The following is a 15,440-nucleotide window of genomic DNA, read 5'->3' on the forward strand; positions in this document are numbered from 1 at the left end:
GATATGAGAAGCTCATCTAATCGAGATGTGAAAATGTAAACATGAATTTTTCTCTTTTTTTTAAAGGATATGATTTTTTTAAGGATAAATTCCCCCTATGGGATGACGCTACAAGTTTCATGTAATGAGATGTTATACAAATGTTTTAAATTAGGTTTAAACAAAATCAAACTCGATTGTAACTCTTTGCTTTCAACCACGTCTGGAATGAAGTGAAATCTCTATAAGGAGAAATTCATTTAAACCACATTGAACTGTATTATTGAGAAATTTACTAGCTTTAACAGAGATGCAACTTTTGTATTTCAAATGGCTACTATGCATTTTATGTAGTTATAGAAAGTCATTTTAGTGAGATATAATACTTAATGTCCAATTAAGTAATTAAAGTTTGAACAAATTCTCTCTTTGGGAGAAGTTCATTTTGTTCTTCCCATCAGTCTTGGTGCATCTCCAGTAATCTGCTTCCACTTTGGGGCTCTAACACTGCCCAACACTTTCAAAAAAAATAAGAATAAAAACATTAAAAGATGCCACTGCTTCAAATCAAAGAGGGCTTTGAAGAACTTTCAAGTTTATCAACAAATATGTAATCAGGTGTCAGTTAACAAGACTGGTGTACATATGAAAAAAATAATAAAGTACAAGAAGTTAAGATTAGATTCCATCCTGGGACTAAAGAGTCTGGTGTTCCCTCTCAGTGTGCTAGTTTGATCAGAAGGCTGCATCCTCCTCTTCATCTTAAAAGTATTACAAAAACAAACACGCCTTGCCCAGCATGTGGAGGCGAGTTCTCCATTCTGTCGGTACATTCAGCTCCTCGGATCGCGCGGCTGCTTCTCGTCTTCCAGTGAAGTCGTCATGCTGTGAGGATTCTGACAGAAATCTTGTCCAGAGGTAAAACGTCTGTAATAAACTGCCTCTGTTCTCGCAGATGAAACACCTGCGAGGGTTTGACACGGAAAACTTCTGCCGGATTTCCAATTTTTATCTCTACCTGACACCTCCAGCCTTAAACGTTATAAACATAATGTCGGGCAGCAGGTTTCATTTTGTTTGATTTAAAACATGTCTCCTATCTAAAATATTAACTATATATATAGTTTTTTTTAAAAAAGGAATACTTTTGTACACTCTAATAAAGCAAAAACTGATCATCTCATGTGGATTTGAGGTCAAAAGAAAAGAAAATCCCAACATGAACTCTTGTGGTGCTCCTGCAGTGCTTTTGCGTCAAACAAGATTCCTGGGTTTGAAGAGCCAGAGGCCGGCCGTCGGCACGGCAACCACAAAACCAGCAAAACCCTCAAATATACACAGATTCCTGTCTGAGGGTGTACATTCACAACTGCAGAGAACCTACAGGTACAACTCCTGCTTACCGATTATTGATCTTAGAAACCCGCTGTACAGTTTTTCCAAACAATAAAATCAGAGATGAACAAAACCACGAGAAGAAAGCATAAATAGACTCCTTAAGAAATAAGTGGATCAGAACATTTAAGCCGAAACTCAAGTCTTCATTTTTGAGTTAAAACAAAAAATCTTCCTAGAAAGTAATAATTTAATATTTTCCAACTTCAGTGCAAAAATGTCCAAAAGAAACTGAAAGGGAAGAGAGTGGGAGTCACATGACTGTAGGCGAGTCGTCCCCATGGTAACCAGGTGTTTGTGAGGCACTGTGCTGAGGCTCTGTCTGCTGAGCCCGGGCAGATCTCTGCCCTACAGAGGAACGCTTCACTGCTGCCGTACCTGTCGTAGTCATGACGACAGGAGGAACTCGTCATCATCGTCCTTCGTCTTCAGTCGGCATTGTCAAGTGCTTCTGAAATGTTGGATGCTGCAAATTTTACCCTGAAGCCTCCTGCAGGCCGCATGCACGTATACACACACACACACACACACACACACACACAAGAAAACTTATTTTCATGTAAAAGTTTCGACACACATGTATAGAGCTAAACTGGGACCATAAAGTTCACTGACAAAAAACCTACATTTTGAAACTGAAAAAGAAAAATTTCAATCTAAAACAAAAACTTAAGCCAGGTTTGAACTTTTGCTTGAAAAATACTCGTTTTGAAAACTAATTTTCATACTAAATTAAAAAAAACATTTTAAATGTACTTTTTACTCAAATTGAGTAAAAAGGATTTTTGAAAATTACAAATTAAAAAAAGATTTTTGAAGGTGATTTTTTTTCAGTTTGAAAATGTTCTCAGTTTCTAAAATGTTACTCACATTGTAAAAAACATTCACGTTCAAAAGATTTTTTCTTCAATTTCAATTTTGTTTTAGTATCAAATATGTTTTTCCAATTTCAAGATTTTTTCAGTTTACGGTAAATTTTTGTTTTCAATTTTGTTTTAGTTTAAAAACTATTGACCCCAATGTAGCTCCATATCCATGCAACACCCTGATTCTTATTTGTGAAGAATTACAAATAACATTGATTCTCTACTTTGAGTTGATCAGTCCCATCAAATCCCAATAAAACGAGTGAAATGTGACAGAATGTGATGGACGGCTGCTCCTTCCTTACCCGGCTGGGTGGAGTCCATGCTGGGCTGGTTGCAGTCTTGAGCAAAGTGTCCGTTCACCCCACAGTTGTAGCAGGACACTGTGCCGTTCTTCTTGTTGACCCCGCCGCCCCCCAGCACGGCAGCAGGCAGCATCCCCAGGTGACCCGGGTAAACCGGCTGGTAGACTCGCTGAGAGAACGATGCCGCTGGCGCCATCTGCTGCTGGAGGCTGTAGTTGGCGGCCGCCACTGCCACCGGGGCCTGGCTGCCCATCATGTGGGACGGGCCCTCCGCCTGGCTGTGGGAGTGCAGATAGGGGGATGGGTGGACAGGAGGCGGGGCAGCAGGGAAGAAGGGGGGCAAGGCCGGGGGGCCGTTGGCCTGGTGGGGGGCCTGGGTTTGGGCGAGGTAGAGGAGAGACTGAGGAACGCTGAACATCTGCCTCGCTACTGCTGCCATCTGGTGGTGGAAGTAAAGGGGGGGCTGACAGCCGGAGGAGCCCCCCACCACACTGCCGCTGCCTCGGTTACCACAGTTGTTATGGCAACCGCAGGCCCCACATCCCACAGGGGGCTGCTGCTGCTGGAGGGGAGGCGCTTGCTGCTGCGGGGGCACCTGCTGCTGGGTTTGCTGGACAGCTACGGGGTTGCCAGGGGCAACGGGGCCGCTTCCACAGGAAGCACTGCTGTTGCTGTAGGACGCAGAGTCGTTCTGCTGTGCGCTGAGGCCGAGCGCCGGGCTGAGGCTGGGCGGAGGCCCGGGGGAGTTCGAGGGTACGGCCGGAGGAACAGCCGCTCCCGGGGCCCCCAGGGTTGGCATCACAGAGGGGGGTACAGGGGCCACGGAGGCCAGGGCGTAGGGAGAGGGCAACCCCGACGGCAGGATGCCATGCAGCTTGTGGTGGGGGGCCTCCATGTGGGGCAGAGGTGGGGCCAGGCCGGGCTCCTGGCAGGGCACGGAGGGGGACGAGTATGCAGGCGGCCCCGGGGACATGGAGCCCAGCGCTCTGAGAGGGGCCTCCCCCTCAGCGGGCCCCTGGCTGTGGGGCAGAGCCGTCTTAAACCTCTGGACCAGAGGCTGGACCCCCCCACCCACTGAGTGGTGCAGGGCCAGTGGGGGGCCCCCAAAGGTCGTCAGCACCTCCCTCTTCTCCGGATCACCCACAATCCCTGGGGTGGGGACCACCGACAGTGGCCCCGCTGGGGGGGGCTTCCCATCTGGAGCCACGGGGTCGGGGGCCCCGTTGGGGAGCAAGCAGGCCAGAGGGGGCAAGTAGGGGGATGAGGCGAAGTCTGGGCCCTGGGGGGGGGCGTCTGCCAACCCGGCGGAGTCCGCCTGCCGGGTGAAGAACAGGTCAGGGGCCACGCCCTTACCGCCGTCATCAGAGTGGCTGTCTGAGTCTGACAGAGACAATGACAGATATCAGTTAGAGATCAAACATGATTATAGATTATTGCTAATAATCACTTCTTGAAGATGTTGGAATGTTTCAGAAAACCTTTAAAAGTCTTGATTTTTATTTCTTAAATGTTACAGAAAGAAGCTGATTGCTCACAGAGTGCTACATGCAAGCATAGAGATGAAAAGTTGAGTGGAAGGAAAACATACTTTTAAAATCAGTAGCGTTTTCTTACTTTTTACTGACAATTTCAGAAGCTGCTGTGGTTTACGTGGAGCGGTGTGTGTTGGTGTGTGTGTGAGTGCGTTTCACCTTTGTTGTTGTCGTCGTCGCTCTCCAGACTCTGGCGCCTCCTGTACTGGGGGCTGGAGGGAGAGCTGCAGCTCCCGGACGACGTTTCCCCAAATTTATCCGCATGAGAAGGTCCGACTGAAACAACATTGTCGTGTCAGACACAACATTTCCCTCGGCAGCTTCCATCTTCTCATTCATTTGGGTTTTCCTGTTGCTATTGCAACTTCTGTAGTTCCTCACCTTTCCTCTGAGGCGACAGGGCCGGTAACAAAGTGCCATTCGTCAGAAAGGCAGCGCTTGTGCCCTTCACAGTCACCTTGTCCCTGCAAACAGAAAATATTCCAGAACATCAGCTGGACCTGAAACATCTCTACACTGGGATTACTGCGAAGGTCAGCACAGAGAACAAAAGCGGGTGTGAAGTTTCTACAGAATGTAAGGACTGCAAACATCCACTCTGTAGTTGAAGATACTTTTAAGAGCTTTTTACATCTCTGTTAACAATGGAAATAGTTCAATTCGATTGTCCTTCACTCGGTAACAACGTGCATAATGAAGAGTGTTTTTCTCGGCCTAGTAAGGTAAAAAAGGTCAGATATTTTATGGCCAGACAAGCTGAAAATCGGCTGATTAGGGTTAAGAGGTGATTGTTGGTAATATCTCTCTCAGTTCTTCCTGCTGTGTGCTAGTAGCCATATTTACATCCAATCGTCGTGCAAATTTTTAGCTAACTTTTGAAATGCAGCAAAAAAGAAAAGTAAAGTCAATTCAGTGTTTCCATATACAGGTTTGGAGTAAATCTACCTGACTCCACACAGTTTAATTTGGTCAGATTCTGGTGTTTACACAAAGCTGTAATAACAGCCTGTGTTAAAGCCTTCAGACGGCTCCCCCTAGTGGTTCACTAATTTCTACACAGTTTTGTTCCAGTCTACGTTACTTTTCTGTTTCTTCCTTTTCTGCAGAACCTACCTGTCGCCAGGTAAAAATCTGCTCTTGCTTTTAGATGCTGGGTGGCTCCTTCTGTTGGGATCCAGGTGCTGAAAGGAAGGTCAGAGGTCATGAGAGGACAACAAATGACTGCGGGCCGGCATCCAGCAGCTCCATGGTGGATGTGCTCCGTCAGCAACATGCTCTGTCACACATCCCGTTCACGTGGCAACCACACACACACACACTGCTGTGTCATTCCTAGCCTTACCAAATCCCTCCACATGTCTGCCGCCTGCAATCATTAACCCGTCTTCATGGTTAGCTCCATGAAGACGAAGTAAATTATTACAGCAGCTGCATGTGACAGCCAATCAGGAAGCAGCTCCTGGGCGTTCCTCCACAGGACAGGCAGCATTCCTGATTCTGCTTAGAACTATAACAACTCGGCTCAACATCGCTTTACATATCCCGAAGGGAAATGTAAACGTTCTCATTTCACCCGAGTTTCTTCAGAGTGAATGTGGACTCGGCTCTCATGACCTTCATGACACGCCTACAGCTCAATATCAGGACAACAAACATTAGATTCTTTAGTAACCCATCCTGAATCACATCATCAGTTGCTGGGAAGATCTGCTAATCCAGCTCATTAGCTTTAGCTGCCCCTTCTGTCTGGCTGTTTGGTTAGAAAGATGTTGGAGTAGGGGAGCTGAACTTCCTCCTCCCTCTGCATCCATGAAGCCTGTGTTTCTATTTCTCTGGGATTTGGGGTCAAAGTTCAGGTATTATTTGAGCTTTTGAGACGCTGATAAGCTGCTCCCAGTGGTAAAAAAATAAAAATAAAACAACAAAAAAGAAACCACCTTGTTGTCATGGTTACACATAACTGCCTGAAGGATTTTTACATTAAGAGTAAAAATCCTTCCAGCTGCACGGTGTCCAGAACCAGAGAACAACTGACCAACAAAGCAGGAAAATGAACAAAAGAACAAATCAGAAACAATAAATCAGAGCCATCATCAGCAAAATCACATGAATGATTAAATTAGCTGAAAGAGAAGCAGAGATCTTCTCATCCCACTGAACTAAAACAAACTGGGATAGGTTGGCATTTATCGTATCGTTTAGGGAAATTCTTATCAGTTTCTTATGATAAGAATTTTGATTTATTGTCACAATAAATTTCAGTTATTGCTGATAATTTAAAAAGCAAAACTGACAGTATGGTTGGCAATTCTACATTTGTTATTTTCTAAACTGCTTTTTCCACAAGAGCATCAATACATATCAGTAAATTTGAAAATATGATTAAATGAAGTTACAGTGTGCAGCTTAATAATATAAATCAGACTTTTTTGGCGTCCTGAAGAAGCCTGTTTCAAATGGAAATGTTTTTCAGGGACAATATTTGTGTTTGTGGGGCTGTGAATCTGGCACAGCAACACAGATACATAAAATATAAATAATGAATAGATTTTTTTCGATTTGTGGTGCTATTACCACAACAATACCACAAAAAACTGAAATAAAATTCCAGCTCCATATCGTCCAGCCCCACACTGGTACAACATGAAATAATCAACAAATAGAAAATGAACCGAGAAAAAAAGTGTAAACTGATTTAATCTGTGATAATGTGCGACATCAGGATAATAAGGAAAAACCTTTACAGTCTGAACGCTGGTTTAGACTTTTACTGACATCTACGCATCAACAGCTGCAATCCCGCACTAACAGGGATTTATCAATGAAAGGTTGCTGTGTTTCCTGTTGTCTTACCTGCTCAGCGTCCTGGCTGCTCCTCACCGCGCTGCTCTTCTTCCTCCTGTCTGGGGGCCCGTTGAGCTCTGCTGCGTGGCCCCCCCTCCATGTGTCCCCCTGGGGGCTTTTGGCCCTTGACAATCTGGAAACAGAAGAAGAATCGTCACTGCGTGCATCCATAAATCCACTCTGACAAGCGAAAAGGCCGTCCTACTCACAGCTGACATGGACTCTTGGACACATGCTTCTTCTTGTGTCCCTGAACATACGAGTCTGTGCAGAGAGAATATTGATAAACACATCAGCAGTCATATTCATATAGCTTCTATCTGCCTTACACTCACTGATCTCACTGTGTTCTACTGAGACTTTGTGCCACACAGATAAACCCTAAACATGTCCACTGGTCTAGAGTAGAGCGCATTCCAGAGTTAGAATGGCCCAGTCAAAGTCTGGACCTAAATCAGATTGCGGATATGTGGCGTGTTAGCAGTTGGAGCTGCTGTTGCTGCGGCGACGCTGACCAGAGACCGGCAACGACGGGCGGCAAATATAGCCTTGAAATACGATGACAGGACCTGTCCAAAAATAAATCCACCGCCCCACCCCCCACCACCGGGGCTGTGCTCAGCATGAAGGACAGGCTTCTAGCTTTAAGATTCTCATCTAACCTGCAGGTTCCCCTCCTCACTGTCACAAACAGAAACAATCAGCGCTCCTCCCACCTTCATCCTGACTGGAGGCGTCAGAGCAGTCTGGCTGGTACGTCGTCCCAGGATGTAAGGTGCCTGTTGGAAGACAGAAGATCATCAAAAACAAGTCATGGCTGGTTCTAGAGCTGCAGCAGCAGTTCATCACACAGCTGGCATTTGAATTATAGAAAGATTTAGCTGAAAAATGTACTTATGATCTCACTGACAGTTCAATTCTGCATCATTGAGTCGGGAATACTGAGAATGTTCAACAGAAAAACGCCAGGCTGGACAGTAAATCAGTAACAAAACGGAAAAAAGGAGGAAATTCGTTTCAACATTTAAAGCCTTTACTCAGCATTTGTCACAGGTTCCTACTCACATCTGCATGCCGGTCTGGAGGAGCTGAAGAAGCTGCAGACCTTCCTGGTCTGCCTGAAGTCAGGCGGGGCAGACAGAAACCTTTCCCTGCAGGCGGACACAGGCACTGTTATCATGATGTCAGAGCTGAATACATGAATATAATATATATAATAGAGGTGTGCCGATGGATCGGCCACGGATCATAATTGGCCGATTTCCGTGAAAAAGTGTATAATCAGTGATCGACGATCACGGTCTCTTGTTGCCGATCACACAAACCAATCACCTGCTTCTCATTTCGCAGCCTGCCTGTGCAGCTGGTCTCCTCTTTCCTTCACACTGCGCAAGCGCGAAGCAACAAATCGTAAGCGATGTGGAACTATACGGAGTTTGGCTACATCGAGGCTCACTGCAGTAAAAAAGACATATGGAGGATCAGATAGCATCCTCCATATGCGCACAGCTACAAACACTCACCCGGATTAGCATGATGGTCAGAAAGCTAAACAAATAACCCGCAAAATTATTTAAGTCTTCGAGTAGCGGTGTAAGACGCTGGTTCTGCTCTCGCTGTTGAACCGCTGCTACGCGCTACAGGTAGTAATATTTGACAGACGGAGCGCCGCTTCTGCTCCACCTGGTAGTGACTCTCACACCGAACCTCTGCTTAAAGCTGCAGCATCTAACTTAAAAAAATAAATTTTACATACGTATTAAAACTTTGCTGTCCTAACATGAGACAGATAATCTCTGAAAAAATAATCGATCTCCTCCCTGCTCTGCACAATTACTCTGTTCAGTCAGAAACAGCCACTCATAACTAGCAGTACTCAGCTAGCCGCCATGCTATCAGGAAGTTTTCATTCAGTAACTCTGGATTGTTTATTGTAATGGAACCTGTATTTGCCTTTGAATGTTAAGTTTTATACTTGAATTTTTTTGGCAATGTTGAGAGGTTTTATTTTGGCTCTTTGCATTATTTATCCTCTTCAGAGCCTTCATATGTTATCAGTCTGTTAAAGATAGTATTATAGATAGCAGTACAATTTGCACAATGCATGTTTTGTTTAGTTTTATTCTTGAAAAAAGTTATTAAAAACAAGTTTTTGTCTAAATTAAGGTGAATTCATGGTTCCTTTTTCCACATAATGTAACCGGTAGTGTTTATGATAAAAGAAAAAAATTATAATAATTATGTGATCGGTATCTGTGATCGACCCTCATAGGTGACCGGAATCGGTATCGGCAGGAAAAAACCTGATCGGCACATCTCTAATATATAATATATATATAATACATGAATGTTTGGATTTAAACAGTTCAGGGAGGCAGCTGGAGACACCGGGGAAAATGTTTGTCTATCTTAATGAATGAAATATTCAACAATAACATCAGAGTGATGTTTTCCTGACGTGGCAGCTTTAACTTAAATATATCACAGCAAGAAGAAATATATTTTAAAGAGGAGATAACAAAGAATTGTTTTTCTGCTTTCATTCACAGAAACGTATCGACTGTGAACATTTTTCTTTTAAAAAATAACATAAATACTGTCATCCCTCTCCAGTATGGGTATTTTATTGTATTGTTTATCATTTATTGTGATAAATTTCTTTTCACGATAAGAATTTTGATTTATCATCACAATAAATTAAAAATTATCAATAATAAAAATTAAAAAAAATGTTAAATCCACATTGTCAGCTTTCCCCCCCACTATTTTCTCCATGAGAGCAGCAGTAAAAACCAACAAGTTTGAAAACATGATTAAATGCAGTGACTGTGTGCAGTTTAGTGATATAAAAACTTAATGTGACTGGTGACCTCAAGAAGTGTTTTTAAGACCAGTGTGTGGGTTTTGCAGTCACATACAACTACTTAAAAATGAAATAGTTTGTATTATCACTTTTATTGTTATCACACTGGCACAATAAAAAAAACAAAAACTGTGATAAAACTGTAAATGCATTTCATCCAAACCTCTCTAGTTTCCTACTGTGAGAATCTCCTACCAGCATGAAGTCGACAAACTCTAGAGTTAAAACCAGAAGGAACAAAACGAGAGGTGTGAGAGGAGAAGAAAGAGGAGGAGGAGGAGCAGGTGGAGGCAGCCAGGCTGGTTTCATTTTCCAAAGTTTCACTTCATAGGAAATGAAAGCTGCAGACAGGAGGACAGGAGGTAGAGCTGAGGGAGCTGGAAACCAAAACCTACAGGATCGTGAAACCAGCAGCTGCAGCTCAGCCAGCTGTCTGCAGCCACATCCCATTGCTCCATGACTTCCAGTGGTCCCAGTCTGTAGGAGCCTCCACCTGAATCATCCTGACAGACTGCAAACAGCCTCAGATCAATCATATCGACCCATTTATCAGGTCTTTATCAGGCCTGCACCGATTGCACCTTTCTGGCCGATCACTGAGCTTTAAAAAACCTGACAGTTCTGTCAATTCTCTAAGTTGGTGACAGTGGCTGATTTTTAGATCTTTGGAGAGGTAAAGAAAAAACAATGGATATGATCGATTTCACATACAAATATCGCCACACTCCCAGAATTAAGGAAAACAGTGGATTGATCAGTACACTCCTAGTTTCCTATAATGCCATATGAAGAACAGAAAAAGAAATATTTCTATTGTATATATTGATACTGATACTTTCTATTATTTATTTACTAATTTCATTATTATTGGAGCCTTACAACGGAATTTGGCTCAGTATGTACATTTTAAATGAAAAGCTAAATGACAATAAAGTTTGTCTATGTCTAAAAAAGGTGAGAGAAAGTTCCTTCTGCATTGCTTTGGCTGTAACCACCGTTGCCAAGTCTGCTTATTATCCGCGACTTTGGGGCTGTTTATTTCTAAAGTCGCCTACAGATTAAACAGGTTGTGGTTTTTTTGGTCTTATTTTTGAACATGAAGTTGCTTATTTGGGCTTTACTTTCCTTCTGAAAAAAGATTATAGCATGCTCCCCACAATAAAGCAAACACTAATGGTATGTAGTTTGCAGTGGTGCAGTGTAGAATGCAGCTACGCGCTGTAAAAAAACACTGTAAAATGTTTTGGCTTTACACTGTTATCAATTGGGGCTTTTTGGGCTTGTTTTCATAGAACTGGTTGCTTGAATCTCACATGATCTGGTAACATGGGATCTAAATGCGGGATCTAACACATGACAATGTGAATTGAGACAGGATGTAAAAAAAATAAAATAAAATTGTAGAATGACTGTAAAATGTCGTCCTAAACAAACAGATCATAAGGCTACACCTGGCCAGTGTTTGTGTGCGCTGAGCTAGCTGCTAGCTAGCCGTTACCTGAGGTTCTTCTCCACCTCCCTGCTCTCGAACTGGTCCCCCTGACTCAGGAGCCCCAGCATGTTTTTCTCAAAAGAGTCCGTGCACTGATCCTTTGGAAGCTGGACATAAACAATCACACTGATGTGATCTCTGACTGTTTGGTCTGACGTCAAGTTCTAGGAGCAGAGTGCTCACCTTCAGCAGGAAGTTCTCCAGTTCCTGGTGGGTTTTGGTCACACTGCTGGAGGAAGAGTCTGACCACTTCACCTGGAAGCCAGCAGACAGAACTCCATCATCCACTCAGGACAACAACAAACACTGGTTCTGGTCACAAAAGCTCTGGTGGCAACACTGACCAAAATCCAGATTTTTCTACCCATATCTGACTTTTTCACCAGTCGGAACGGAACAATTCCAATATTAATAAATTCATGCCACAAAATCATAGCCAAATCCCACATTACACACCGACAGAGCACACTTCCTGGAACCCTATGTGCCATGCTTTACCTCAAAGCTGTATTCCTTATCTGTTGCCGTCCGAGAGATCCCCCTGAGCACGATCCTCTCGATGTGAACGGCTGCAAAAGGACAAAATAATTACTTCCACTTCTCCTCTAATACGCATTTAGAAAATCGTTCCTGACATCAAGAGGAATTTAAATATCCCATCCCGTGAACGTCCATCCTCCCCGTTTTGTTTACCTTCTCTCTGTGTTGCCCAGCGACCAGAGCGCCGGCTCTGGCAGGGGGGATGGGAGGCTGGACACTCTCCAAAGTCCTGCACTGAGGAGGCCGTGAAGTCCAGCTGCTGGCCCAGCAGCTCCTGGAGGACATGAACAGCTCAGTTAGTGCATCAACTCAAACAGACATGTAGAGTTCAGTTCCAGTCATTCTCCTGCAACTGATTAAAAATAAAAGCAGGACAGAATTCTTTTGATGTTATTTCCTTAAAAAAAAATGTAAAAAGCGGGAATACTGATGTATCATATCTCAACTTGAGATGCAACATAGAATCAGCAACAGTTTCAAATGTACTATTGTACTGACCAGCGATTGGACAGTCAAAAACTACAAATCGGGTCTCTTTTCCAGTCAGCGAATGCACCAAGACAGAACAGCTACAGGTTTCGCTGACGACAACACTCTTCAGTGTGGAAGTTATTGAGTGAGGACCCTTCAGTTAGCTGTTTACAATTTCAGTAAAGTGTTTCCCACCGTGGTGCAGTTTTCTGGCTGACTCCGATTTTTTATAACACAAAATGTCTTAAATAACACAGAAAGAAGTCACCAGATTTGTTGCTGGTCACTTTTTTGACAGAATAAAAAAGAAAAAAAGTCATCGATTTTGTCTGAAAAGGCGCTAACTGCAGCAAAAAAGTTGGGGGGACTTACTGTTTACCGCACACAATTTCAATTAGTCAGGAACATTACTGACATGCACAGTTTGATCAAAAGGTACTTAAAGACAAATTTATGAGTTGCTATGAACATGTAGTAGCAAGCCAGGAATTTCTCCTCTGAAATATTAAGTTGAACATCTGCTAGAAGCTGAAGTCGTGACTTCAGAAGACGTTTCTGGCACCTGGATCTAATCTTGACTGGCCGGTGTCTTTTTCTGCCTCAAATAACTTTTCACTTCATTATTATCTCCCTCCACCCAGCACCAGACCCCCATTCTCCACATGTGGATCTCTGGCTACCAAACAATAATACTGCAAATGATCCAGTAAGATTTCTGTTTAGTCAACTACAGTTTCTCTTCAGGGCCCAGTAAAACTTTGTGTGGCAAAACTCAGAACATCCTCCTATTAAATGGATGGGAGAACTAATTTAAGCAGCACAATGTTGAAGTAGTAAACCCGTGGGGTTAAGGAGAGGTAAACCACATAAGTTGTTGTTAATTTGAGAAATAAAACGAAAGCATGACTTCCAAAGCAGCTTCTGACTGAGCAACAACACATCTGGTACTTAGGATAGACGGGTAAAGTCCAGATGTTCAGCCATAACACACAGTGCAATGTTTGGTAAATGAAAATAAGTCAAATAGTGAGATATATATATATATATATATATATATATATATATATATATATATATATTATAAATGTCAGTTAGTTTATGTAATGAATCTGTAAGAAAGGCGTCAACTAAAATAAAGCACCAATCAGCCAGAATCTGTTGTTTCTTGTTTTTACAACTGCAATCCTTTTTTATTTTTAAACATAATTTATTGTCTTCAATTGTACTTTCTTTATTCGATGACTATATATGAAACATACTTATATTTCCTTAATGGAATCAATAAACAAATACAACTTTTGCCATAAGCCTTCCAAATTTTGGCTTAAGTAAGGACCATGTATGTTGTGAAAAAAATATGCCTAATTTTTTTTCTTTTACAAATATGTAATTATTATTTACTTCCGACCCTCCTTTGCTTAACACCATCTGTCCAGCTTGAGCTGCTTTCAGCTGCTTTCGGCTGGCTAACGTGTTAGCTAACTCGGTTAGCATCATTAGCTATACCAGTATAAACAGCTAATGCTAAAGCTAAACTACGATGTTAAAGGAGCCTTTAGCTTACTCGGTAACTACAGAATCCACTGCTAGACTTGGGTCTTTTTTTAAAACAAGGTGTATATTTAAGTTTTGTATATACAATTTTAAATTTCACATCTTTAGTGAGTTTTCCTGGGCTAGCATGAAAAAACCACCACTATAGCAACAAGAAAAGGCCCCAATATCAGTAAACTGTTTATTACCGTCGACTGGGCTTTTATCCTGAGTTGCCTCTGTCGCTTTTCCTCCTCCAAGGAAAGCTCGATTTTGTCCAGTTGTCCCCGGATAACTTCCCGTTGGTGAAAATGGAAAGCTGGGTGTAGCGAGGCCATGGTATAGAGCAGCGCCAACTGCTCCAGAGCCCCTGCCGTTGCTTCGTCCCGGTTCTGCTCACATACAGAACCGTCCTGGCACGGTGGATAGAACGGCTGGAGGTGATGCTGAGGGTCCCTGAAAGGAGGCAGGGAGTAGTCATAGTTCCTATACGACAAGGCCAAATCCACGCTGCTGAGTATCCGAGAGAGTATTCCAGCACATTCCCTCCTGTCAGAGCCGAGCAGGGACAGACAGACGATGAGTTTGGACCGAATCACCGGGTCGACCACGTCCGTTAAAACTCCCAAATCGTTCGGGTTATTCGCCCTGCACTCAAAGTCCCGTAAAACGTGGTAATCTTTTCTAGCGAGGTCCTCCAGGTATGATCCCAGAAAGCGGAGCTCCAGGGGTTGGCACATATGCAGCAGCCCGCACATAAACTCGATCCGCTTGGCGGGGTTCAGATGGTGGCCGAACCACTCGAACACGCTCTCTCTGTCCAGATGCGATGCGTGGACGCAGGGTCTCGGCGGCTCCTGCAGTCTCTCGTACACCGAAGAAGATGCCGCCCTGGGAATATGCTGCCTCTCGGATGGATCCAGCGACTCGTCCTCCGCCGTCTCGTCACCTCCTTTCTCGCCAGTTTTCATCGGTAGCTTCATTGTTATCATTATCAGCGATAAAGGAGAAACTTCAGAGTGTAAACAAAATAACCATATGCATTATAGAGCAATACAACCGTTTAGTAACACTAACACGACTATGTTATTACTGTTAGCTAATCATCAGACGATGCCACAGCACTCAGTCCTTTTTTTCCAGAGTTGCCTTCTTCTTCGACTCATAATTTCCGGCAGGGTGCTTCAGTCTTCTCAGTAGACTGCTGCCACCTGTTGGATTTAGTCCAGACAACACCAATTAAAATTAGAAATACAACGGGAAGATTATAGATATACACAAGAGTTTCTTGTAAAAGTATCCCTTTTAACTTTTACACATTTTGTCACATTGCAGCTACAAAAACATGCTGTTTTCCTACAATTAAAAAATTCCATATCTTTACTCGATTTATCCTAAAAAAAAAAACTGCTGTGGCGCAGTTGGCAGTGCTGAAGGTTCTGGGTTCGAATCCCAGCCCCGGTCTTTCTGCAAGGAGTTTGCATGTTCTCCCTGTGCATGCGTGGGTTTTCTCCGGGTACTCCGGTTTTCTCCCACAGTCCAAAAACATGACTGTCAGGTTAATTGGCCTCTCCAAATTGTCCCTATAGGTGTGAGTGTGTGTGCATGTGTGTGCATGGT

General features: G+C 43.3%; 1 protein-coding gene across 1 annotated transcript; it reads right to left on the reverse strand.

Moving 5' to 3' along the window:
* Positions 1-553: 553 nt before the first annotated feature.
* On the reverse strand, positions 554-14,995 carry zcchc2 (zinc finger, CCHC domain containing 2). Its single transcript, XM_008438485.3, has 14 exons — positions 14,030-14,995; positions 11,970-12,090; positions 11,775-11,845; positions 11,460-11,531; positions 11,283-11,383; positions 7,987-8,072; positions 7,638-7,700; positions 7,131-7,185; positions 6,931-7,054; positions 5,191-5,258; positions 4,459-4,541; positions 4,237-4,353; positions 2,546-3,925; positions 554-1,864 (listed from the first exon to the last, which is right to left on the reverse strand). Exons 1-14 carry the CDS (start codon positions 14,810-14,812, stop codon positions 1,803-1,805), a joined length of 3,186 nt encoding a protein of 1,061 aa, XP_008436707.1. The 5' UTR covers positions 14,813-14,995; the 3' UTR covers positions 554-1,802.
* Between the last annotated feature and the right edge of the window lie 445 nt (positions 14,996-15,440).

The sequence above is a fragment of the Poecilia reticulata genome, chromosome 20 (genome assembly GCF_904066995.2).
Source record: "Poecilia reticulata chromosome 20, P_reticulata-male-v2, whole genome shotgun sequence".
NCBI lineage: Eukaryota > Metazoa > Chordata > Actinopteri > Cyprinodontiformes > Poeciliidae > Poecilia > Poecilia reticulata.